Source organism: Anser cygnoides, chromosome 16 (assembly GCF_040182565.1).
Source record: "Anser cygnoides isolate HZ-2024a breed goose chromosome 16, Taihu_goose_T2T_genome, whole genome shotgun sequence".
NCBI classification, from domain to species: Eukaryota; Metazoa; Chordata; class Aves; order Anseriformes; family Anatidae; genus Anser; species Anser cygnoides.
In genome coordinates this window covers 9343399-9371317 of record NC_089888.1, presented here as the reverse complement: position 1 = coordinate 9371317, position 27919 = coordinate 9343399, and the positions used below count along the sequence as shown (strand labels likewise).

Genomic DNA, 27919 nt, shown 5'->3' with positions numbered 1-27919 from the left:
AAATGCAGAGATCGGTTCAAAAGTAAGAATACAGACGCTGTTTCCTCTGACTGAAGATTCTTAGAAAATAAGAAAGGGATCTCTGTAAGGAACCAAGACAATCTCATATTTTCACATCTTGAACACACCGGTAGATAACAATCACTGAACACACCTCATATTGAAAATGAGAAAACACACTACCAAAATACTAGGTCAGGAATGCACATCTCAAGGTCTGCACATCCCCCCTTCCAGTCACCGTATCAGATGCTGCAGGAGCTCTCTTTTTGTGCACAATGTTGCTCACAGTCATCGAACAGATCCACAGACTGAACAGCTACCAAATTCTCTCCATACTAACCCCAAATAAACAAATACACTGGTCTTAAGCTGAGGCATCATTACGTTGTCAATTATCCCTATATAACCAGACTTCTCTGAAGATAAATCAGAGCTGGAGCCACTCATGTGCTTCCTTGATCTAGACACCTTTGCCCCGTCTTGATTATTATTAATACTCTGGCAGAAATGCCTGTAGCAGTCCCACACATCAGCTTCTTCTATGTGCCTAACAGTAGGGGAAAGGAAACAAAGAAAGCACATCCGGTTATTTAAAACCATAAGAGGAATCTGCACTCCAATGGATTGACTGGACTGATAAACTGGCCATATACAAGTAAATCCCAGTAACAGGTCCACAAGACATGGTGCATGAACACCTGCTGTAAGATGGGTTTGTGCTGTATAGACCAAAAAATTGATTCCACCTGTAGGAAGGACATATTTTGAAAATCTACCTCTTGAAAGCTCCAGTTGGATGGAGAGAAATAATTTAAATATTCAGAAGGTGAAACAGAACTCTAATAAAAGGAAATACATCAGTATTGAGCTAACCAACTTGTACCTATGAAAGCCCTTATTCAATCTGAATTTACAGACACAGCACTGCAATAATTTTACACAACATACACTTGATTCACATGGTCAGCCTGTGACAAAGAACACTAGCTCATCACAGAATTATTTTCTTCCACAATTAAGGGACCTTTCTTCTGAGATAAAAGGTAGTTGCTTCTTATATTTTTTTATTAATTAAGTTTATCTTAGTAAATATAATGTCACTCTAAGAATGACACCCCTGAAAATTCATGGCTTTTAGCCACAGAGTAACTGCAAGGCCACTGGTGTTGCAAGCTCTCCCAGAAACTGCTTTCTCCTTTTCCTTTTCCCCACCAGGCGCGTGACCCAGCCCTGACCTGGAGGGTGAGAGGCAAATTAGTTCTCTGTAGGTCTCCCACTCTTCAGCTCCTACACTAAGACTGCTAGCAAGGGGGCCAATTAGTGCCAATTGCAGTAGTCATTTCTGCAACGACACCTGTCCATTGGGAACTTGTCTGAGACAACCAAACAGGTCTCAAACAAGCCGCCAAACAGCTGTCAGATGATAAAGAATTTTGATCATTACTGACCTGAACACACTCAAACTAGAGACCTAGCAATGAAAGATGTCTCCTGTTTCCAGTCCCCAGAGCCGTAGAGTTCCTCAGAATACTGATACAATTCTGTTTGAACACAGCTTTCCAGGAAGTGGCTAAAACAGCACTCAAGTCTTAACAAACATCAGAAGAGATCTGAAGTCAAAAGACATTAGCTAGACAGTAAGTCACCCTCTCTGCTCTACTCACACCATTACAACTTTAACAGCCTGGCAGTATCAGCCAGCTTTTTGACTGTACCCACAAAAAGCCATGTTTTGCAGAGAGGATTCAGCTTTTGGAAGTACATGCCAGGCAGGTAGTAGTGACAGCAAAAGCCATGGCTAAAAAGTTGCAAAAATCACTCCAACAGTAAAACAACTAGCTAGAGAAATTCTTTTGTTGGTTTACCTTAAGCAGAAGTGGATATTTGCAAATTCGCTGAATTGGCGTCAGCAGATAACCCTCCAGTGGAATGTCTGTTGTCTTTCTGCCTCCCAAAAGCATGCAACTCTATAATCAAAAAAAGGAAACAAATGTTAACCCAGACACAACACTTTCACATGCTCTTTGACACGATTTTCTGTTTCTATAATACATATTATGGTCACAAAGAACTTTGCCACTCCTAAGATAAAGGAAATGAGACTTCATTCACCACTGAAATATGGCCATCAAGTTAAGCCTGACTCTCTGCGAATCAGCAGAAGAAAAATCACTGGGGATTACAGTGGCTGTATAGAAAGGTCTCTTCTCAAAGGAATATTATATAGCTGGTGACTCAAAGAAAATGTCATAATACCATGACAATCAGCAAAACCTAGATGCACCGTTACCTAAAGGAATCCAACCTACCCCCACAATCAACATGGCCATTTGTCTTCATCCACTATGCAAAGTTTGCACTATTGCTCCAGAAAACTCAAAGGCTAAAATAAAACATACTAACTAGCAGTCATGTAACTAACTCTAGGCCAGTCTCTGCGTCTGAAGGAAATCAAATATAGCTCTGAAATAAGTGAGTCATCTGCATCACATCCACCAATTCTCTGGCAAAACATTATGTCTAAGCCCAGCTGGACAAACAGCATGGGCGCTCTGGCTGGCTAAACACTGCAAATGTAGCTCTGAACCAGTCACAGCGCATGATGCTGCTTGCCCAGCAAAGCAGTTACAGGACGTGCAGGCAAAGGAAAAGGAGAACGCTGATGCAAGAGGCGATGACATTTAAGGAAACCAGATTTCAGTAATTCTAATGCTCAAAAAAAAAAAAATCCACTGTTTCAACATTAACTATTCTTGGAGCCCTGTGGTTTCCAGACAAAGGTGAAGGGCATTTCTGTACCCAGGACAGTGACTACTCTTCCAGTGTTGCTTGAACATAGTAAGAAAGGTGACAATATAAACCCTTGAGAAATATTGGACCAATACACCAAAGAAACAGAAGTCCAAACAGATTTTAGGTTAAGAAACAGATGCAGTGACTGATCAACCCTTGCAATACTCACATAAAAGTTCTCACACCTTTGGAGGGGCATTCTGGGAGAATCATTTCACAGATAAATTTGTGTACACTACAAGAAATGTTTAATTTCTTAGTACATTATGGAAATTCTCAGGGCTGACATGGAAGGGGAATTTAAGAACTGAGTATGGCATAGAAAAACCTACAGTCCCTGACCTGTCTTTATTTCTTCACAGTAATTTGTAATCTCTGTGTGATAAACAATCATTGACTTATTGTAAGCTTTTTACGTACTTCCCTGAAGATGCTGGTTTTGCATGATGCCAGAGGTAGGCAGTTGACTCAGATGGACTTCAAATCCATCTGAGATAACCTAGCCCTACATTTCTATGTTTGGCCATGAATCTGGACAACTTTGCTCCAAAAATCATCCCAGTTGCAAACCTGCCTTGTCAACAGAAGCTGAAGTTTAAATCAATTTCAGCCAAGATGCGCTTGCTTTGGGGCATCACTGATGACATTTTCCCCTGTGAAATGTGTGCTGTGGCTCAGACACACTCAAACATAGTGGGTTTTTGGCTGTAGTTCAATAATTCTCTTCTTCAAGAAGTGTTCATAGACATCCTACATAAATCTCATTATTCCTAAGTGGTATTTTTACAGACACTTGTCTGTAAAATAACCCTTCCCCAGGGCTATTCTAGATCTGTGGCGTTGGCTACCAGCTCACAATGCTCCCTGTCCAATTTTCCAAGTCTCGGGTGATTCAGTCCTTCCCGTCTCTCCTTTCAGCCCTCCCTCTAGCTCTGGGCTCAAAACTGCCCTTTAACACTTACTGATTTTTCAAACACATTCCCACATTCTGCATTTCAGCAGCTGCGAGGGGGCAATCGGGCCAAATCCATACTCACAAGCAAAGCTTTGTATTTTAATGCAGCTTTCTCTGCATGGTGGCATTATAGCATCGGCTTTAGGAGGGAGTGGATAGGAGACTGAAGGCCTGGAAGAAATTACAACAGCCACAACAAAGAAAAGACTTCAGCACAGCCTCTCCTCCCATAGTTACTGTTATTTTAAAATTCTCTTGGATTCAGGTGCTGCTGCAAGCCACAGCAGACAGTGTGATATCTTTAATGTGCTTCATAATTAGTTTGCCAGCTGCTGCCGGCAACAGAGACGGGAGGTTTTCGCCAATCCAGTGGAAATGCAGAGAACACTCTGGATGTTGGGAAGGATGGTGTTTATATTCATTTTCATTGCTCCTATTTCTCGTTATTTTCCCTCAACAGAAGCATCCAGGGGAGTCCATGAACAGGAATGGCTCATTTGGAGACTCAAACTAATGGTTTAATGGTGTTCATTAAACTCAGACGTGATAAAGAGATTCCGAGTACCCAATAGCATGCATGTTCCTGCCCCTCCCTCCAAGGCCTATATTTTGTGGCTAAAAGAATGCTCTGCTTGTGACAGGCATTTATGCAGGAGTTTCCTTCTGCTCTACTCTATTAGGAAAGGGCAAGCCTTTGGCAGAAAGGAAAAAACAAGAGCAGAAAGAAGAGCAGACAGGGTCCATTGCAAAGCCTTTCTTTTTCTTCACAGCATTCACTAAGGCAGTAAACTAGCGTGCTGAATTGGTCCCTCACCTACGCATCATCCCCATTCCAAATGCCTTCCCATCCATGAGTAGGAAAACAAGACACATAAAATCAAGGAGAATTGGGGTGGATGCTGGGAGGAGAAATACGGAAGGAATTAAAAAAAAAAAAAAGAAAAGAAATAAGAAACCTCAGGCAGAAGGCTCTGTCTGCAGGTTGTTTCTCCTCCCAGCCCAGCCTCCAAAGAAGGCTGTAGGCCACACTCCCTTCCCAACATAGATACTAACACATCATGGGTTGGATGAGGAATTGGGCCATTTTTTAAACAAGCAGCAATGACACCACCAAAAGAATTCATCCAGCCTACGTTTCTTGCCCACAACTGGGCTCCCAGGGAAAATAGTGTCAGAAGCAGGCCACGTGTTTCTGGTGGGTCTGCAGATGGCAAATTGGTCAGAGAACTGAGCATGGAACCAGATCCACTGGGAGCTAGTCACAGCCCCACTGATGACTTATTACGTTAGTCCTTTCACAATCTTTACTCAACTTTTCTGTTGATTCTTTAAAAAAAATATTCCCTGTTTCTAATGGAATTACTCATACCATAGCTGTGCTTAGTTCTGTACTTGAACTCACCAGTGATTTCAATACCCATCCTTCTTGAGTGCTTCATAGCTGGAATGAATAATGTCTGCAAAATGCTTCGCATTCCTGGGATACTAAGGGGGTATTATGAGTACAGTACAAAGTCAGATCAGTAAGTCAAGAGTGCTAGAGAAGGTGCTTACCAGGAGGAATGCTCTCACTGTTGGGATCTTGTTCAATTCCATTAGCAGTCTGAGTGCTTTCTCGTGGTTGCTACAGTACTCCTCGTACACAAAGAATTTGTCTTTCTGCAAGGAAAAGCATATTAAGTTATTAACTTGGATAAAACTGAAGTGACAATATTGTCTCAGTCTGATACCAAATTCTTTACAAAGGAGTGTGCACACAAGTGGCGTTAGGGTTGCATTTTACACGGAGTGAATGATATTCCCCAAATGTGAATAATGTATAAAGGTGTTCCACTAATTCCAAACTTACTCTTGTAAATTAGCATCAGCTTTTGAGCACAGATCTCTCCAGCACTTTTCCTTTTAATGCATGGCTGAAATAATCTATCCTTTGCTGAAAGAATGGATTTTGCTATCTCAGGGACACTCACGTATGTGTTAAGATATTACAGCAGAGTAGACAGGAGCAAAGTAAAGGCGGGAGCAAGGGGGACATAAGCGGGACTGACATTTCGGAGCTGTGCTGATTACTGCTACAGGAAGAGGAAACAGAGATGGCTGGGAAGAACCAAGGACTGGAACATGTCAGAGGGGAACTATGGCACGTAGAGCAACCAGCTGGAAATCCCCTGCCTTGCCGGGCCAAGGGGGAAAACACCAGTGAATTGACAAATTCACTTCGTGTTCTGAAACACGAAGTGATGCATCAGCTGCCCACAACAGCTCTTCTGAATGGAAGCATTTCATTGAACATATACAAAATATCCAACCGACCATGGAAATGAAAGGAGGAGAAAGGTAGCTTTACGACTAGATTGAGTTAATTGGAGTGGATCATGTCATACCCACCACCACCTGTAGTGGAATGAAATCCCTGGTCAAGAACCAAGGGAAAACTGGCAGCACCCAGTTCTGCTTTACTGATCTTCGGAGCCAAAAACAGTGCATCTTCTTATAATGAACATTACCAGAGTCCACAGCAAACATCTGCAAACACTATGAAGTGATTCACAAAAGAAGCAGAAACAACTATTTCCATGCCTTAGTGGACCAGGCAAGGAGGTGAGTCGATCCTTTCAAGGCTGCTGGGAAGGGCTGAACTTTTAGCAGCTATGCTACGAGATCTCAGCATTGTGTTCACTGGAATAAAAGGAGGTCAAGAGGCTGCATTAGGCTTCAGTCAGGTTAAATGGTTCAGAAGCTAAAAGCACCCAACATTTATCGCGTGCCTCTCATAATAGTAGCTTCTCTCCTGGTTCAGCTAAGCCACAGTGAAGTACCATGCAGAGGTACACAGAAAAGCTACTTTGCATATTAAAAGCAATTTAGCTGGGTTAGGGATAATGCACAAGACCTTGCAGAGCTAGCATCTCGGGGCATCATGCCATGTAGACAATGCCCTGTGGAGTTTGTTGTGGTGTTCACATCAACTTTCTATTTAGGATCCTAGCATGAAAATATTCTCCCTGAACTAACTCATCTCTCCAGAACTTGGAAGTTAATTTTCTGAGTTTTGATCGGCCTCCTGGCACTCTTCAGAAGACGTGGAGCGCCCTGTGCTAGCTCCTGATGAGATACCTGCAGTCTGGCTACCTCTAAGAGAGCTTACAGTGATCGAACCAAAAACTACTGCCAGCTGAAGGAGTTAAGTAACACAAAGCCCTGGGAACACAGCTGCACTCATCGGGCATTCCCTTCACTATTGTCACATGGAAAAGAAATTGTGTTTACATTAGTTTAGGAGAAGCATTTGACATTCTGGTCAGATGCTCAATGGTTAGATGTACATGCTCAGACACTGAAAAGCACTTTTAGATTTATTTGTTTTAACTAACAATGTGGTGACTTTTATTTTCCCTTCCTCATGCCTCCAAAGGAAGAACTGACAATAAAAAGATGCATTTCCAAACACAGCAACAATGGTACAAAGCAAATAAAACAACAGCCACGAAGTGCGGTGCAAAGAGCTGGAACACAGTTGTTCAAGACATCCTTCATCTACAGCTGTTCATATTGCTCTAATACTGGGAAGCTAGAAAGAAACAAAGGCTTCTGACCACCAGACGCAGGAAAAGGCAGGATTGAATCCATAGCACAATAGAAAAGAGGCAGACAGACCCAGAATTGTTTTTATCCTTAACGTGGAGAGTTGCAGAGAGAGAGGACAGATTTATGAGTTTCCCCTACATTTCCTCCCCTCCCCTCAGCTCCCTGGATGCACACAAGCAGCATGCGTGAAACTAAAAATAGCAACCATTAACACAACAGCATCCAGTGCATCAATGCACACAAAATGTCATTGCTTAGGTTTCTGACTACAGCTCCAAATGTCTGGAGTTTTGGGAGGTTATATTTAGATCATGACAAAATCCCTTTGCTGAACTCAAAACAGTACAATAATTATACACACACCAGAGTGCTTTCATCAAGTCTTTCCCATCTGTCCCTCATGCATGAGACCCACAAATATGACAACTATGTTTTAAATTACTCAGTGTCTGAAGTGTTTAATTTCCTCTCTGGGTGACATTCAGTCCTGGACTCTCCCATCCCCTGGTGAGGAAATTATCAGTTACATAATTACAGATGTTAGCCCAGGAATTGGGAACCTACAGTTACTCTATATTAAAGTGCAATTATGGTCAGAGAAGTGACCACACAAAAATGGCACCTTCTTATTCAGCAAATCTGCTGGATACACAGATAGACCTTCTGGTTTTGGTGACAAAAATAAGTCTATAACATTCTTAGTTTGGTTAAATATTTAAACAAATAGTTTATTTTTCATATATGTTATTTTGGGTCTGGTAGAACAGCCCACAAATTAGTGCAAATTTGAAAATACTTTTGGCTAGAAAATTTATGGAAGACATTTGGTAAACTGCAATCATGTTATTTGGATGTATTTTTAATGAGGCATGACATTTTCTTCTTTCAAAGCAAGCTAAAATCAGTTTTGTCAACATGAAAAGCCTAAACAAAAGAGATTTCATTCTGAACAAAACAAAATCCCTGATGACTTAAACAGTAAAACTGATCACTCATGCAGCATTGCTCCTAAAAATGAGATGACAACATTTCACTTGAACAAGCTTATTTTATAGCTACGAGGTTACCAAAGCTCTACCAGTATGACAGTGAAAGAAATCAAGCACCGGTCAATCCTCTGCCCTTCTGCTATGCAGTCTTATGTTTTCATCACCAGTAGAAGAAAGCCTATATTGACGAGGTGTGATTATTCAAAGTTCAGTGTATACGTTCTCTTTGATGTTAAAGATCTGTTCTACATTTTTTTTTTCAGTCAGCAGATTTAATTTTGAATTAACATTTAAGTGAGTTTGATATGACCATAACAGAAAGTAAAGAACAACAACTCTTTAAAAAATTCCAGTACCTAGCATCAGACAATGGACTTTTCATGATCTTCTGATCAAATAGAATACACCAGGGCAAACAAGGTCTGTCTTCCAGAACAAAAGTGCTTTTCACAGCTGAATAACAGAGCAAGCATATTTCATCATTTGTTAAAATACTTCCAAAAGTCAATGTGCATTAGTTGCAGTGAAAAAGTATAGCTCTTTTGGAGCCACTGCAATATTGGCTTGTTTCAGGTGTTACCCAAGATCTGAATCCTTCCAAGCCGGAGATCAGGGAGGATGTCCTAGCATTAATCTAAATGGATCAATCATGATCCTAGAGGCTTAATTACGACTAAAAGTGGCATCCTTTTTTGAGCATGGGTGGACTGCTGTTGAGCTAGGCTATTCTAGGCCAAGGTAAACCATGAAAATAGTCAAGTCTATAGATATTAGAAGAAATTTAGGATACACAGATCTCATCAACAGGACCCAAACACTATTCTGGTGGATCTCACCATGGGGAATCTGGAAACGTCTGTCAGAGGTGTGTAATACAAGGAAACTAGAGAAGAAATGCCCTCTGAGAAACTCTGTGTCTGAAAAAAAAAATTGTGCTTCAAACATTCTCAAACTCTTCTCTAAATTTATGAGCACTTTTAACATTGAGCTTCTGGAGAAGAGTACCTATGCTAACATCTGGCTGCTGACAAGGATGGGTTTTATAAGCTGAACTGGGAATGACCTTGCCAGGTGATCATGATAGAAGATACACTGATATGTTCAAGATTCACAGGCCTTATGTCATTTCCTCGCTGCAAACTCCCTGAGGATACACTGTGATTTGATGATAATGGGGAAAAAAAGCACTGAGGGCATTTTTTTCAGCACTTCTTTTTTTTAAAGCACATTACAATACAAGAACCTTAGGCAAAATGAAAAAAAAAGAAAGTAAAGAAGTATCACCCACATTTTCCTTGGGTAAACAGGATAATGACATGTTCTGTCTCTCTCAAAAACAAAACAACACAACACATTCTTCAGCCATGTTGCAGGAGTGCATCACTAGAAGAGAACAGCTGGCTTTTTCTCCAGGAAACCTCAAGTGTACTGCAAGGGCTTCTTGTGGTAGCAAAATACCGTACACAATTTCAAAAAAATGGTTTCAGCATCATGGAAATGCCTTCAGGAATAACTGTTTCTGAGGTGCAGTTTTGAGGGTTTTGTTTGTTTGGTTGTTTTTTTCTGTGAATGCTTCTGCTTCACCAGAACAACCCCAATAAGGGAAATGGAGCTTTGGAAACCTGATCAGAGAGGAACTCAAGACTAACTCTGAACCAAAATTGCTGCTAGCATCTCCTGCTGGAGACTCACTATGGAAGCCTGCACTGTGAGAGGGGACAAATTCCACATCCCTCACTCCCACATACCTGCAGCGAGGCTATTCTAAAACCTAGGCACAGTCTGAACACAAGGACAGATCATTTCCTCCTTTCTCGATAACCTGCTGTTGACTCTTCCCTGCTCAGTCCTGAGGTGCCACAAAGCTTCTAACGTTATTCCTACACTTCCTTAGGGTCATTATTGATGAGACCAGCTTCTTCCATATATTCTGAATTGAAAGATGTTTGACTTCCACCTGCATGAGCTACAGGTTTTCTTCCCTAAGGGACTGTGAAATGGTTGATGTACACGTTATTTGCAATGCAGTCCACAGACTACAGCGTAAACTGATCTCAGTGAAATGGCCTCTGTTACAAGACAAATTCTTACCAGCACTCATCTCTATGCATTATCGTTTCATAATTCCTGCTTTGTTGCATGTTTGAGAAATAAGGAATATTCAATTACATAATTATTAAATTCTGCAGGAATAAAGTTACAAAATGCTATGTTCATGTACAAGAAGATATTGCCAATGACTATACGTACCAGGCTTGAATTCAGTCAAACTACAAGATATTAACATTTCTGGCTAGTCAGTGCCACCCCAAAACACAGTGGACAATCTGACAGCATCACTCAAGACACCCTTGCTAATGAGTACTAATATGTTAGTACAGGACATCTTGTTGGTGGGCAATGATTCTAGCAGGTATTCAAGTCTTTAACTGAGTACATCAGTTAAGTCATACAGTCAGTCCTTACAGATGACACAATTTTGGAGCACTGTTTCAATACATATTCTACTATTATTTTAATTGTCACAACGTAAATAAAATTTATAATTGGTAAAGCTCTATAAGTCAAGAATGGCTGTATAACCTCTGTCCACTCAAGCCCAATGAACTGTGAAAGCATGAATTATAATTATGGAAGTGTAATACAACATATTTTGATGGGAAGTTGGCCTGTGGCTTAATGCAGTTAATAAGAATTTGAAGAAATGGCTATTACGTATATACTTTCTAATTTTTCAGACATCTCAGGAGGGCAGCTGCATGCAAAAAAATCCATAGCTTTGAATTATTATACTTGTAAATCAGTAAATCAGCATTTAAATGAGTCCAGCTTGTGACTGGGTATATGCAATAATTGATCTTGCATACACAATCAGTGCATACTCTAAGTTCATATTAGTTTGCAATAATAAGAAGCAAATTATAATGAGAGAAGCAGCGTTCTCTGACTTCCATGATTCTCTCACTTCCAATTCCATAGTTCCATGGTCCCTATTTATAGGTTTGTGCTTTCCAGGTCACCTAGCAGTACCAATGTGACTGGCGCGCATAATTGTATTATGAATGTATTAAGAGAACAAATAATAAAACAATCAGGCATAAAGTCAGATGACACAAAAGTAACCTGTCAAAATGTTTTGAACAACCTGGAACTGTCAGAGTGTACCACAACTACTTTGCATTTTGTGGCTGTGGCATTCTTAAGCTATTGTTGAGTCTAAAAGCCAAATTTTCTATATTTTTGAGCTACAGAAATCAGGAATTCATTTATTCCATAGTAAAAGGTAGCATATGGTAACTCGTACTGTATTTCAGCAAGTGCAAGATAAGCTATCTCATGTTACATTTCATTTACTGAATGATACATGTATGCAGACACTAACTACTGTAGATGAGGTACAGTCTTTTGTTTTCAGTTTATGTCTTCATGGGTTTCCAGTGTTATTTAAGTACAAAAATATTCTTTTACTTGACATCATGCTGCTTTTCTGAAATATTTGGAACCAAAGTAGATAAATTCTCAACAATAAGTGTGATCAGCTGTGTGAGGGGGAGAAAAAAGGAAAAAAAATATTCAATGGGAAAAGAAAGAGTTTCTAAAAATACCTTGTTGTTTAGCTGAGTTTGATGTGGCTTCCATTGTTCTAACCTCATTCACAAGTTTTTTCCCACCCTAACTTCAACTTTCATACAAGACACACATTGTCACAGTATTGCTACAAGCCATAAGAGATTAGGGCTAGTTAAGGGGCATGGGAGCTTATGACAGGAAACTGCATTTTCAGATAGTGTTAAGTCATTGTACTTACAAATTTTAAGAAAACATTTCCCAGTTCATGCTGAGACTGAGGTTCTGGTTGTAAACAAAATTCCAGAGCAGCCAGGAACTCCTTGTGAACGCCAAGAATGTCTTCGATGTTAGAAAATAAGATCTGAAATACATAAAGAGAAATCCGATGCTAGCTGTTAATAAAACACTCTCAGGTATATTAGACTAATAGCACCAAAATACTGTGGTTCTAGACCTACTGGTGAAAAGATCTAAAGCACAGATAGTAACTGGTAACGAAGGAATTACATTGTATTTGCCCCATTCCTGGCCTCCTATGGAAATCTTTATTGCTACTGATGTACCTGCTGTAAATGAAGGTTATCTTTCCAGGCACCTGAGCATGATAAATGTGAACAATCCCTTTCAAGTCTACAGAAAGTCTCCTATGAGACCAAACAGGTGAATGGAATCGCAAGAACCAAAGTGACTTTGCAAGAGATAGAAGCAGGAAGTCATTTGCCTTTCCTTCCCACACATCATAAAGCATTTCCTAGAAGAAAGGGTCATGAAGCTAGCACTCACAAAGATGTACCTGTACATCAGAGACCAAATCTCTGCAACATGTGAGCTAGCATTTCACTGATAGGAGCACAGAATAGTGTAAAATATTTCCAAACCACAAGAGCAGAGTTTTAGAGTTCCCTTTCACCACTATCAGTGACTGTAAAAGACATTTGTAGTGGCAGAGGGGCCCTTAGTTTAGATGTGCACTAAAAAGAGATTGTGCAATCTCACAGCTAAATGATCCCTAGGAATTTGAATACGTGTATGCTAAGGGAAATAAACTGCCAGGAAAAAAGCTGCTATAAACATATAGAATTTTATTAGGCTATCATCTTCACAGGAAATATGAAAAGAAAGTGTGAATACATTTATAGAAGATGGGAGATTACCTGCACAGGAGGAGAAACCCTGGTGCATGGTGACACTGCTATCAGTACTGACAGCCACTGGAGGAAAGCCTGACTGGGCAGACCAAAACCTGGAGCCTGCAGTAACATACACATTGCCGACAGCATTCTCCATCACTCTGCTTTAACCATGCCGGTTGCAAAAAGAAGATTTGCTGTGCAGTCAAACCAGCTTTCATATTGGAAGCTGCCTCCCAGGTCTTGCACAGTGAGTGGGTGTCACTCCTACGAACCCCAAAGACAACAGCCTGGCAGAACCAGCCTTCAGCTTCCTGGCAGTTAGTGGGGGAACTGAGGAGCCTAAGATCTTCTAACAGTTCCCGAAGCACCTTACAGTAACATTAACCTTTTCAGCTTTATGAGCTTTATTATGCAGTGGAACTTATTCAGCAGATGTGACACTAATTCAGCCTGGTGGATGGTGATACAGTAGTAATTAAAAAAAAATAATCTCTAAATTAAGTATAATCATTAAGGACAGGAATGAAAACAGATTCTTGGTTTAAAACCAGTCTCCCTCTGGTTTTGCGGGGATAGACATGACAAGGAATTCAAGGAGCCTTCTGTGCATGTACTCAGATACACCTCTGTATCTTGTGTTATTCAAGGATAGGGAGAGCATTTTTCTCAAACTCCTGCAAGCTGGCTGCATGCACAGAGCACATCGTGTTGCGTTTTCCTTTTCTTTGCTCACCTCTGACTTCAGGAATATCAAAGTATGGTAGTCTACACTACCATGTATGTATACTTGTGTCACATTGCTCCTTTCTGGCCCTGAATAAACTGAAGATTCCAGTACACTACTTGCACTGAGGGGCTCTGAACCCATCAGAAAAGAAACGACAGGGAGCTTGGAATGTTTCATTGCTTCCAGAAAACTTCCAGTGCACATTCAAGCAGAGCATATGATGGTTCTATCGCATGAGTGAAAGTGATGTGATGACACATTAGCCTGTCTGCATGGCTGTGCCAGAAGCTGTGCCAAAAGAGGATGAACAAGGAAGAGGAAAACACCTGTCAAGGATGATTTTCTCCTTCAGGAGCAGTCTTCAGGAGGGTATTTTGTGATCCAAGGAATATCTGTGTAATCTAATAAATTATGTGATGGTCAGGAGAGCTCTGCTTGCAGCAGATTTCACAGGTAATAGGATTCACTTGAAAAATCAAGGCAGCAGAGAGACTTTGGCTGCATTTGCTTTTATATCTGATACACAATTACCCTTGATAAATTTCATGTGAAGGATCTATGCCTGACAGCTTGCGTACACCATCAAGTTGTGCTGCCTTCACTGTGCTGTATCAGTAAAATGATATCATTGTCCTACTGCAAATGCAGCATGATGCTAAAATATCAATAGTTATTCCCACATAAGGCAGCAAATAAACTGAAACAACATTGATGATGTTGCTGCAGCTGTTAGTCACTGGAGTACTGGGCCTTGCGCAGGATTCAGCATGGCCTCTCTGGAAGAGGATACAGTGGCCAAAGATTACTGAAAACTTCACTGCTCAGTGCCAGCTGTAGGAGAAACCCGTAAAAACAGTATTGGGAGCCATAACCCACTTTAGCCTAAAAAGTACTTTTTCCTTTTGTTTAGAGGTAGGTGACTGCCAGAATACCCTGGATTTTCCTCTAGACATTTCTGCTGCATGAAGAAAGAGAGGAAAAGACAGGGATCTCTTTACATAAGCTACCAAAACATTTATGTACTCTCTGCTACCACCTTTTCTGCTGCCACCCACCTCACAGCTCCCTGATGACCCAAGATATATAGTCTGAGCAGGCAGAGCTATCAGAAGTCCCAACACAGCCTCGCTTGTCCTGCCTCTACCAGCAAGGATCGGCAGAAGGAAAGAACAACCATCTTTCAACTGCAGGAAAGACAACTGCATTGTTTAGGACGGGAGGAGGAAGGGAGAGAGATAACATTGACTCTGGTCAGAAAAACTGTGCCTTTGTGATTCTATTTCACCAGCAGCAGGCATAGGTCCTTTATTACCAAAGAGTAGCTCTGTTATTGAAAGCTGGGTATTGTAATAATAAGAATTAATGAGGCCTCACAGTGGCCTCACAAAGGCACCCGCAGGCAGTTGAGGAATGACACAAAAATGAAGTAGTACTTCCCCAGAGGAATGTGATGGACCTTAGAATACAAATACATTTAATCAGCAGAGAAAATAAGGGCTTTTTTGCATGGGCTATGTGGGCACTGCATCTGAGTGTATAGCAGTCATAATGGTATCTGAAGAAAGAGAAAATTAACAGCAACTTTCACCAACCTCTGCAGTTGTTTGTCAAATTGGCAAATGGTTGCGTACATTTACTTCTCCTGCAGAGGTTTCTTGCACACTTCTCTACTCACAGGATCTGTTATCACTAATCACTTGTCTACTTTTCTCTCAGCCGTCCCCAAACTTACTTCAGACTGTAGATGGTGAGCTTCCAGGGAGCAGGGACTTCCAAATTTGAAGACAGCAAGAGGCTTAGCTCTACAAATCTGCCAAACCTTCTTGCTACCACCCCATGCTGATGCCAGTCAATCAATAATAGCGTATTGCTAGCCCACAGAAAGAATTGCATAATGGAGGCTGGATCCCTGCTAGGACCTCTATACTTCCAGGTGATACTGCTATGTAAAATGGAAACACATCAGCTGTAGTAGTGCTGGCCAGTATGATGTACCTATTGTTGCTGCACTCTGCTTCCATTAATGTATAAAGCAAAGACTGCTGATGTAGAAGCTACAGGATGAAATGCACGTCCAGTAAGCAAGACTCTGATGGCAGACGCTGAATCCTTTCCCACTGATGCTGAGGTTTCATTTGTGTATATGTACAAAGAAGTTTTTGGTTTCACAAGTATGTGTGTAACAAAGAGGGTTTTTAAGCCAAATTGCTAAAAGAAAGTGTTACTTATTTTTATGAATATAAACCACAACAAGGCCTCCTGTGACAGTACGCAGTAGAGAAGCTAGTACCTCACAGCTCTGTGTCCCATATGCCTTTCCAGTGCAAAATTCATTCAGCAATGTCCTCATGCTAGGGTCTCCCATTCCTCAGTCCTCCCACAGGAGCCCAAATTCCTTCCTACTACAATCCAAAGGAATATTCCTGCCTCCTTCTTATAACACATTTCATTTATAGATTTGGAAGAGACAACAGATGTAAACTGGCTCACTGATTACTGTCAAGCAAAATAGATAGACACAGCCACTTCATTCCATGCCTTTCCCCTTAAGGGGGCTAAAAAGGTCTCTCTGTCCTCTGTACACCATTTCACAAATCTTGCCAGAAGTTAGTGTTTCTGACAACAGTACACTGTCATCAAATTCTACTGAAATTAGCTGGTGGGATGAAAAAATGTTGGAAGATGACAGCTAAACAAATGGGCAGACTGAGAAACTGTCAGCGTGAGCCTCTTTTCCTTTGGAAACCAGTTTAATAATAAGCATCAATAAGACATGAGGATGTTTGATATCTATATCCCAGAATCTAGCCTTTCACTATGTATGAAATCCCTATCAAAGAGGAATATGGAATAAATACCTTAACATTCTCCTCTGTTATGTATTTCTCGGCTTTGTCCACAGCATTCTGGCGGATCCGGTGAAGAAATGCCTGCAGAGAAAAAAAAATGATGTTCAAACGTCTTGATATAGTTTTTTTCCACTCCTTTATATTATCCTCTAGTTTCCCATCAACACAGTGTGGCTGATTACCTTTAAGATTGAATGAATGTAACCATCTACCAAATCACCACCACAGTTCTTAGACTCAGACTTGCATTCAGGATAACACAAAAGACATTTCCTACAACACTGGGTTTTGCCTGGTGATGAATGTCTTACCTCTGATGAGATTTTTAGACTTAGTTATCTGTTACTACCAACAGACCACAGCAAGGCTCTGTTTATTTTTCCTTTGAGGGTTTCCCCTCTCTCTAAGATGCAGCTGTTTTGACTCTGGGAGGCAGAGTGCCTGATGTACATCAAGATGCGTGTCAGTGAAAAGGACCGGGGGGAAAAAAAAAAAAAGAACTAACAGAAGTACATTCATGCTGCTAGAGCTGAGGTATGTCAGAGCTATGGACTAGGGTTATGGACACTTTCAACAGACTCGATACTTGGGGAAGGGAAATGAAAATCTCCAGACAATACCTGGGACACATTACCCTGTTTGCTGTTTCATTTGTTTATAAACAGGCAGAACAATGCTAGAACTTTACACCTAGGCCAGGCTACTCCTTTCCTCAGCTCTGCAAAAGCTTGATTTCAAGTGGCGATCAACAATAAGCCCCAGGCCAGACATAAATGGACAATGATTCCAATACCAGCCTTTAAAAGCTTAATTCTGGCCACTAGAAGTGAGGAGCTACTTGCATTTGCACCGAATATGCCCACAGCACATTTGATCCAGCGGGAAGGATTTATCAAAGCCTGCTTTGGGGGATTTCTACTTCAAATCTCCTCTTTTTCAGCAACCACTGGCTAAAAGGCTCTTCTTAAGTGAGAGCAGGATCAGCAAAGAGATGCAACTACCTGCAGGTGAGACTGAAGGGAAAGCAGTGCAGGCAGAACCTGCTCTGATAAACTACAACAGCCATGCACGGGAGGGGAGAGGGCTTTCCTCCCTGCCTCTGTCCATGGCTTCTAACTTGCCTCCCACACAAAGGGTGAGCCCTGGGGAGTACTGTGAGCAAAGAAGGAAGGAACTTGTCTTACCCACCTGAGACAGAGGAGAAACGGGTCAATTCTTTGTATTTATGGTACAAAGCAGCTTTGTTACAGCTTGATAATAATAAAAGGCTTTTAAAAGTTGACCACTCCTGAGCAATGGTCACGTCAGCTGATGCACACTCAGCTTTTTCTTTTTTCCTTCTCCTCTTTTGCCTGTTGGGATTGCCAGCAGCTTACAACCTGATAAGAACCAATGTCATCGAAACAAACTCAGAGCTTACAGAAGGCCTCTGCCTCTGTTAGTCTGGTTGGAAGACAGCAAGCATGTGCCTCCGTCTCACTTTCAGCCCCCAAAAGGGCACATCCCTGTTTCTGATAAGCCATGGCTCTATATCATGTCACCCTACAGAACAGGCACCAATAATAATAATAAAAGATGAGTTAACGAGACACACAGCCCCTACAATTGTTTGGGGCCCTGGGTTCTCAACCTGCTTTTTTGTGACCAAATTTCCAGGCCCACAAGCACATTCCTCCCCTTGTATTACTAAACAGGAAGGGGATCCTGGCTGGATTCCAGCTAGATATGGAGAATTTGGAGCAGATTGGGTGGACTAAAGTCTGAAAACCAGATTCCTGCAGTAAAGGAACAGGACTTGTGCCAGTGGCAGAACGGCCATTTGATAACAGCCAGCCCAGACACCTTGTCACTAACCTGGCCAGGAACTGCTGCTATGCGAATGCGCTGCCCAGCATCTTGGAAAACTCAGGAAGTGTCTGAAATAAAGTGTTCAGCGGGATGACTAATGACAGGAGGGTTGACAGGAATAGCTGTTGCCCTCCCACTTCACTGCTGGGTGCAATACCTGAGCATTAAGAGTCAGGCATCTGATTGATGTGAGGTAGCACGTCATACTGAAGTCCCTTATTCGCAAAAGATAAGCCAATCAGTGACTCTTCCTTGCTTTAATCACATCTGTTTGGAGACAACAAATCCAACTGGAACGATTAATTAATCTAGACAATTAGCAGTTCCACTGGTGACTAATATTTACCTGCATATGAGTCTCAGTATGTTGGGTCTAATAATAGAAAGATGGTAAACAGAAGTGCAAATCACATTAACTGTTACAGGCCAGTCAATAAAAAAGCAGAGTCTGTGTTAATCTAAAAAACAGCTTTGCTGTGATGCTTGTCTGAAAAGATCATTTAACAGGAGCGTGAGAAATGGAGAAAGGGAGAGCAAGAAAAAAAACGAGAAAGGCACAGAAGAGAGAATACAAAGTATGAAATACTTAACAGGGAAAGAGGCAGTCAACTTACTAGTTAGTTTGTCAGATCTTCTACAAGCCTCTGATTTGTCTTGACGTGCACAAGCAGCAATCTCTCCAGTAACATTAAAAACAAAAGAACTACACGAGATTTTTGCCCCAGAAATTTAGCAGTATACTTTCCAAAATGCAGCCCCAAAAAATCTAAGCTTACTGGACGCAGCACTATTTGTTCCCCAGCTTTCAATACCTTTTCATCTGCAAACAGAGTCTTTTGCAGCACGGTCACTCAAATTAAAAGCATGATAAATGCAGCCTACTAAACAGCAGCTCGTGGAGCTAATGTTGTGTGCCCTGTTCACATGACAACACCACTTCCCTTCCAAACTGCTTCGAGCTTGGAAAAAGCAGCCCTTTTCCCAGAGATGTTGTTCAGACATTTAGGTCAGTGTTTTCCAAACGTCAAGCTATTTTGGTGCTACTGGTTTTATACCGGGCCCCAGACTCTTCTGTATCAAAACCATCCCTCCCTCCACCTGGTGAGAGCCTCTAAGGACCGCTACACAAGCAGAGCGCAGCTCTCTTTGGGGAACACAGCTACAGGGAGTGGTATAAACTTTTATTAGACCAAGTGATTTATCTGGAAAATCAGACAGGTATTTAGGGCAGGACGTGACAAAGGGGAGGAGGAGGAACTTTAGCAACTTGCCATGCCCATTATCTCGTTTATATTCCAAAACATACTGTCTAATTAAAGAGTAAATACTTGAAGGGATAGGAGCTTTTCTGGCTATTTATAATGTTGCAGAGTCAAATGCTGCCTGCTCCCTCCTAGGATACAGCAGAATGACCATGAGCATCTTTCCTCCACAACCAAAATCAAAACCCTCTACCACAACATGCTATTTTCCTACATTTCCTACATTTACAAATTAGCATGAATTCAGGGAAGGATAGCAGCTTATAATACAAACTTCACTGAAACAGCTATGATGTATCGGATGGGTAATACGCTGTTGAAGAGCTAGAGATGAATAAGTAACAGAAGTCAGCCTTCTACCTGCCCGTACGCTGGTCATGACTGATATAAGGTTAAAAACTTCACCAAAAAACCCAACAGATAGGATGGCAGAAAAAAATAGACTTTTTTTTTTTAATCCCTGCAGTTGTTGATTTTGCTGTCTTGCCATTTGTAGTGTTTTGCTGTGCTCACGCTGGGCAGACCCAGGTCTCTGAGCTACCCAAGCTGTATGGAGGGCTACTGCTTCCGCACAGAAGGGACCAGTACGGCCCATGGCTCCAGAACAAAAACACGCAGGGAAAAAATGGGAAAGCAGGCCGGTAGATTTTCATTCTCCTGACAAAGCCCTGCGAAGGTCTCATCTTCCATGTGTGCATGCTAATCATTAGGAAAACAGCCCACAGAGGATTTGTTTTTGTTTAAAATTCTGCTGCTGCATCAACATAACATTTATTTGTGCACTGTGACTTGTTGCCCTAGAGATCTGCCGCTTCCAAACTCAGCAGGCCATGTCTGATGGCCCCTCATGTCATGCATAAACACAGCTCAGAGTTTGTCTTACAGCACAATGCCTTGCGGAATTCAAGGAAATCTATAACAAATTAGAAGGAGCAGGACGAAGAGCTTCCTTTCTGTGCTATGGTGTATCGGGTGAGTTCATAATGACTGAAAAATAGCATTCTTCTTCCAACAAAGAGTAGGAGACACATTACAAGTCTAGAATGCGATTTAGGCACAAAACTTCATTTCACCAAACAAGCATTTCTAACGGCCCCTTCTTCTTAAAGAGGTTTCATTCTCCAGTTCTTTATCCTTAAAACCCATGGTTGCAATGAAACCTTGTTGCTTGGGGTCTCTTTGCTCCATCTCTGAACCAAAAAACCATGAAGCACAATTCCAGGAAAAAGTCTGCTAACTGGGAGTTGTTCTCACATGGAAGCCTGAATCAGCTGGGATTTGTCTCAAATGCTTTTCAAGTGGCCCTTGTTAAACTTTGACTTGCAGTCTTAACTTCATTACAGAAAATGAGTGTTTAGCACCTTCCATCTAGCATAAGTAACGCATGGCAAATCCCGGGGACAAGGCAGCGAGAATTTGCTCGGGCCTCTTCTCAAAGGGGCACTTCCTCAAACATTCGGACAGGCTGGGAGATTTCTCATCGAACAGCAAGGCAGGCATACTGTGCATAACCCAGAGGGAAACGAAAGGAGAACAGAAACAGCGATGAGGCAATGGCGAGCATATCCAAAAGGATTTCAGCCAGAGCCGAAAGCACAATCCTGTGAAACTTGTGTTCTGAACAGGGGGCTGCAATTGCATCTTGTCCTTGATAGAAAAGTGACAGACAACTTCGTTAGACCCATTAGTGATCAGCACTGAAAACAACACAGGGATCCATACGTACCTAGTACGTTCGGTGTTAAAACAAATACATTTCTTTACACCTTTACACTTGTGCAAACAATTGTTGAATGCTCCTTGCAAGTGCAGACATTTTGATTCCAAGAAAATGTGCCCCCAGTGAAAAACCACAGAAGTGACGTGAACAATGAATTTCACCATCGGACATTGCTAACCATGCAGCCCCAACAAAGGGGATATACACTAATCCGTCTCTGACAACACATAGTAAAATCTGTCAGAGATTTGAACAAGAACTTGCAAGTGTAATTTCACCTTCTTTTTTTAATCACTTGAGTAAATATTGCGACTGAATGTGGCTGTCAGATACGCTTTTGACTCCACTGCAGTACTGATCATGCCCCAAAAAACTCCTTTGTCTTTAGCAAAGCAGCTTGGCAGTCCTGTGGAAACGTGGCTCTACTAAAATAGTCCAATGATTTAAAATGAGTGTTTGCCGAAGCTTGTGTTTTAAGAGCAGGTGCATCCTTGTTCATGCTACTCAATTGTTAGCTTTGAACCTTGCCATCCTGGTCGTGTTCTTTTGCTTTCTATCAGATGTGCAGCTTCTAAGCTAAAGCTCTACCCAAACGACAGGAAACACAAATATCCTGCATCCTACATGTGAACTGGAGTTCTCACCTGCACTCAAGTCTGAGAGACAATGCAATAGATAACCTCAAAATAACGTAACAATGACTGCACAGGACTACTTATACAAAATAAACCCCATCGCATCTTAATCATTGTTATTATTCAGAACAAGTAAGCCTGCATTTCTATAGAAAATTCAGTCTTTCAGCACTTCCTCTTAAGTATGTTGCAACTACCTGAACGCAGATCTTTCACTGCATGCTAGCACAGCTCCGGGTTATTAACCAACTGGGAATCAAGTCATTTCAGCTAGGGGTGGACCTTCTTCAGCTCTGCTGTTCCTGGAGCATCCCGCAGTCCTGCACACTATTAACCAAAATCTGACTTCCATCCTAGAGACAGTTCAATTTTAATGACCGATGAAGTAATTTTTGTATAAATTCAGACAATTAGTTTTCAAAGATCTCTTGCATTCCTGGACAAAAGCCAGCACACGTATGGAGAACTCTGGATCTGATTCGGGTTTTTCAGTAGCCTCAGTTTCTGTTAGAATAACTTCAGTCAGAAGGAACTCCTTTGACATCACCAGTGTTACACATGTAAAGCGGAGCGAGACTGAAGCGATTCTCCTACTTTTAGAGAATGAATTACTGTACCTTACACTGTAAATTGGTAGTCTGGGATTCACTCATTGCTCTATTGAGATTTCTCTAAGAACACATTTTAAGTTATCGGTATCTGGTAAAGGAAGAAAGAACTTAAGCATCAGATGAGCGCATTATAATGAAATTCTTGCAAAGGATATTTCACTTATGGAGAACATTTTTCTTCAGAAACAATGAGAAGCCACAGCTGTGAAAAAGCACTCTGCGAAAAGGAGCTCAGATCTACTGCAAAATGAATTCATCAGCAAACAGCTGAACAGGGACTTGCCTACAAGGCAGAGGTGTTTAGCAAGAGGAAATAGCATCAGAAATATCCTTTATTGCCCTAATTTCAGGCTTCCTGTGTATCAAATTGGCTTTAAAACCTCAAAGCTCATTGGTACATATTTATTTTTTGATCTATCCCCTGACGAGGAACTAAACTATTAACTAATCAAAAAGATTTCAAGAGAAAAGAAAGTTATGCGCATTATGGAATATTGAACATATTCTCTGCAAACGGTTCAGGCAGCCTGAGCCGTGAGCTTGCAGCATTGCCTATTGCTAAGCAGAAGATCAGACTCTAGAGTACAGTTTTTCAAATGGCACTTCTTTTCCAAAGGTTACTGCCCTTGCACAATCTTGGGCTATGTTACACAAGAAATGAGGTGGACTACTTGTACTCATCGCTTATGTTCTGTGACACTCACGTCACTGCCTTTTGAAAGGAAATATGAATATCTCTGTCTTCATAACTCTTACTCTCATATTCCTGAGGACACCTTCCTTGGGGAGGACATGAGCTCCCCTGCCCCAGCTCCGTGGCCCACATCCACGCTTCCTTCCTTTAAGGAGACTTCATTCAAGCATTGTCATTGACAATAACAATTAGTTCACACACAAACACATGGATGTTACAGTGTGAATCATCTCCTCCTACAAAAGACTGCATGACCACTTGCAGAAGAAGTAGACTCTATCCCAGAAGAAACTGCAAAGACCATCACAAAAAAAGCAGCTTAAGTTGCAAAATCCAGATGTAACATGGGGAGAGATGTTTTGTCTGAGGCATGTTTTCAACAGATTTTATTTTTAATGGTATAGATACATAAGCAATAAATACGTCTATATATATTACAAAACCTCCACTAACAATGACAACTTAATAATCATGAATTAAGCACTGATCCTGGCAATCTGAAACCTCGTCTTTCCCACTTCTTAGCCTGACATTCAGTGAATCCTGATAAATACCAAATGAAATACAGGGAAGCATTCAGAAACTCAGCTGTTTAAAATCATAGAAGTATATGTATAAATAAAATGCTCGAATAAACAATCTGGATTATTTCTTTATAGACTACATAAGAGAAGTTCCCCCTGCTTATGTAAACTATATTGCTTCAGATTTCCAAAACCCAAACTGATTTGTCCTTAACCAATCTTACATTTGAAAGCCCATGCAGTTATGTCCATGCCTGGCTGATTTATCTTGCATCTGTCTTGCCATCGAGTGATTTACTGTCTATAACATCGAAGTTAATGAAAAACAGTTGCAAAATGCTGGCATTGCATAGCACTGGGAGTTTCAGTGGTTCTCGAGGCAGTCAGACATTCCTATCACTTGTTATTTAATTGGACTCTCTTGACAAGGGTCCACTACAAGAAGGTTTCTGTCAACAAGTTGCCGTGGCTAGGATTCATCTCATCCGCTTGCACCCCCTAGAAGCTGAATCCTACCCTAAGCTGGTGATACGGCTTCTCTCCACAACAGAAAACAACAGGCAGGCAACTTCAGAGAATGAGTCACTGCACTCTAGGAGTGATGTCTAGGAAGAAAGGCTGAATTACCCTCCACAAATGCCTTCTCTTTCCAACAAGAGAACCCGTGTGACAAGTTGAGATCAGACCACCTTCCTCGCCTGTACCAGTCTCACAGCATCTGCAAATGCAAAGTTCCAGGGCAAAAAGTGCAAATGAATCACGTCTAAAAGCGAACCAGTGACTGCATGTCTCAGCACGGGTGCACAGGAACACTGTGGGTGCATTGCAAGTGAATACCTGCAAAATTCATGTGCACAGATACTCTCAGCATGGCAGTGTTCTGGGACTCAGCACAACAGAACTGATCTAACTGCACTTCCCAGGAAAAATAAAGTACAAAGAAAGCTCCAAAAATACGCCAGGCTGTATCAGTACTGCTGGTGTACTGATGTTTACACCAGAATACTGCAGCAACAAAAAAAGGTCAGCCCGAATTCATTCATGCATTGACTGATGAAGGAAGGTGAAACCAAAGGGAAGTGAGAGTGAAATATGTCTCAGTGTTTCTCTCTCCAAAGACAGATCCCTTTCTCAAGGAGGGCTCGCTCTCATTTGAATTACAAAAACCTTTTTTGCGATGTGAAAGCCAGACTGGTGCTGCAAAGGAGCCCATTGTCTGCCTTCTACCATTGCGCTGACCTCTCCTATGCCCTCCTCCCCTGCCGTCACTAATATTTGCATCCGCAGGCAGGTCTGAAGATCCCAGTTCACTTCAGAGTCTTCAGAGTCCAACAAAAGCTACCTTTTTCACCTTTGAAATCCTTCAGGACTCATTTCTTTGCATCGCCTGCACTCTGGCTCTCTCACCTCCTCTTCATGCTCTCCCTCCTCCCCAGCGTGACCACAAATCCCTTCAATTACTGTAGATTAAAATAAAAATTGTCTTCTTTGCAAACCCAGAGCCTAAGGAAGCCCTTCTGTGAGGATCTAACCTTGGATGACTCCAATCCATTTTCAATGTCATCAAAAATTATTTGTTTAGATTTTCAAAGGAGCTTAAGAAAGATATGTGCCTAAGTCCTGTAAGCCTTTGAAATACCTTCCCTTTTCTCAGCCTCTTCATGACTTTCTTTTTTTCTACAATCACGATTTTCATCATCTGACTGCACCATGGAACTCTTCAAAAAGCTTTTAGCGTGTAGTTTGTTTGAATGGAGTGTTTTATTTCATTTCTCTTTTACGTAGAGGAACAAATCCTGACAAGTCTGTGTCTGCTTAGCCTTTACCTAACAGAAGTTTGCTTCAGGAGGACGTAAACACTGTAAAAAGGCTTCGGTGTCTGACCCATAGAACTTGTATTCATAATGCCCATGGCTGAAAAAAGCCTGCAGACTGCAGCCAGTTTCTGACTACTGATAACTCCAACTGCAAAGATGTGAGCAGCACAGGGAACATTTCATCGTCTCGGGCTCTGCACAGCTATTCCTTTTTCAAGAAGAAGGTAAAAGCATCAGAGTGACTGGAAATATCAAGTGGTCCCCAACAGAGATAGCTAAGTTCAGGCATTGAATGTAATTGTAGCAAAGACTGGAGCATCTTCAGCGAGTGGTTCAAGCTTCTGATCTAAGATAAAGAACTTAGATATCAGAAAGAGCATCCTCTCCCTTTTCTGCTCTCTCTTTTCAGTCACAGTGTCATAACACATTAAACACTTAATAGACAAAGTTGAAATTTTTAAAATGAGACCTGGTATCATTAAAGTCCATGGAATTTATTACATTAATTGCAATATAGGCTACAACTTCCCCTGTGCTATCCCCTCAAGAAGGTAAGGGTCATAGAGAGCAGATAAAAGCTTACAAAAAACGGTGAGTCTTTTCTTGCACACTTGTTTTCTGCGTAAGTGTAATGAGTTGATCATTGTTAATCTTGTGGCTCTGAGATTTTACTTCAAGTGGATGGTCAAGCAAACAGAACTGCCAAAACCTGCAGGTGTGTGAATCCAGGCAACCTCGCTGACCGGCACGTTGTTGGACCCAGCTGACAGCCCAGCCCTCAATCTTGCAACCAGGTCCCATGGGGTGATACTGAATAATATCAATTTTCAAGCTTAGATTGAACCTCTAAGCTAACCACCACACCAGTTCAGCTTACTGCCACCAGGTTCACTGACCATTGTTCCAAATCACACTGTGCATCTACACAGGGCCCAAGTATCATGATCTCGGGTGACCCACAAACTCTGTCTACATTGCAAACGTAACAAGATCCCAGAATCCCGTTTCATTAGGAACATTGTGTCCACATCTGGCTGACGTACTTAAATAGCCTCATACGTCAGTTCAGCATCAGGCTTTGGACCTAAATCTTGAGATGGCTTCTATGGGTATATTCTCAAGGAGATGTCTTTCTGATCTTAACTTATGTATATGCATGTGGCTGACAAGCAGGACTGGTGATCCTTGGTGCACTGCGACTTGCACATCCTCAGTTTGAATCAGGTTGTGTATCAAACTCCAAAATGCATGTATAATGTATTCATATTTGAGCATCTCCTTTACGTATGCAAACATTCCAGTGTTCTAAGTGGTGCATTTCCACCACAGCACAGAAGCATTAGGGCACCATTTCTCTAACTTGATTCCTAACTTTAAGAAAACCCAAGACTACAAACTGACTGACCAGTACCTTGCTAACTGCTAAAGTTCAGAGCTGAAAAACTATCAAGTAGAATTTCATAACTACAGACATTTCATCTTATTGAGGTCCTCAGAAGTATTTGCCTGGGATCTGTTTATGCACTTAAAGGTTTCCTATTACTCTGTCTTTACAGCTGAAGTAGAACGGGAAGCACTGAGTCCTGTAGGCGCCTTGGCCAGAAATCCCAGTGAAACCATCCTGATTTCAGGTGTACTGGCCAACAGACTTCAGGCGAGCAGTAATGACTGTGTTTGACAGTCTCCATGCAAGCACACTAGACACAGGTGCAGCCGTGGGTGAGGGTTTCCAAGTTGTCATTTCTTGTTGAGGAGATATCCCGGTATCTGCCCATGCAGCAGCTGCAGACAGTGCCGGCAGTCAGCTCCCAGCTGCAGCGGTGCCTGTGCTGGCTTGGCCAGGGCTGTAAATACTTTGGGAACTTGTGCTCCTTCATGACTAGCAACTGGGGCTCTGGTACAGCACACAGTGTCAGGATTCCTGGTCCTTAGTGATTGAAATTTCCTGCTGGGAGAAACGGGCTCAAGTGCGTGTGGTGTGAGGGTGAGGACGCAGCTTTCAGCAGAGGAGCAAACTGCACACAAGCCCCTGGCGTTCTGGGACTCGCACCACTGGAGCAGAAAAGGAATAGCTGTCTCTCTGTAGCCTGTGAAAGGTTTGCAAGAACTCCAAATGTACAGAAAAACAGGGTTTGGTGAGAAGTAGAGGAATCCCAGAAGGAGAAAGGGGGGGAGGAGGGGTAAGAGGAGGGAACTCCCAC

The 27919-nt window shown here is 41.7% G+C and overlaps 1 protein-coding gene across 2 annotated transcripts in view; it reads right to left on the bottom strand.

Annotated features, from left to right (window-relative positions):
* PREX1 (phosphatidylinositol-3,4,5-trisphosphate dependent Rac exchange factor 1) overlaps positions 1-27919 on the bottom strand; it is a 172374-nt gene that overhangs the window by 87144 nt on the left and 57311 nt on the right. For both annotated transcript variants that reach the window (XM_048072456.2, XM_048072455.2), the window contains exons 2-5: positions 16617-16688; positions 12137-12259; positions 5306-5410; positions 1869-1970 (exon numbers count right to left, since the gene is read on the bottom strand). In XM_048072456.2, the coding sequence (XP_047928413.2) occupies positions 1869-1970; positions 5306-5410; positions 12137-12259; positions 16617-16688 (402 nt within the window). The remainder of the gene's footprint in view (positions 1-1868; positions 1971-5305; positions 5411-12136; positions 12260-16616; positions 16689-27919) is intronic.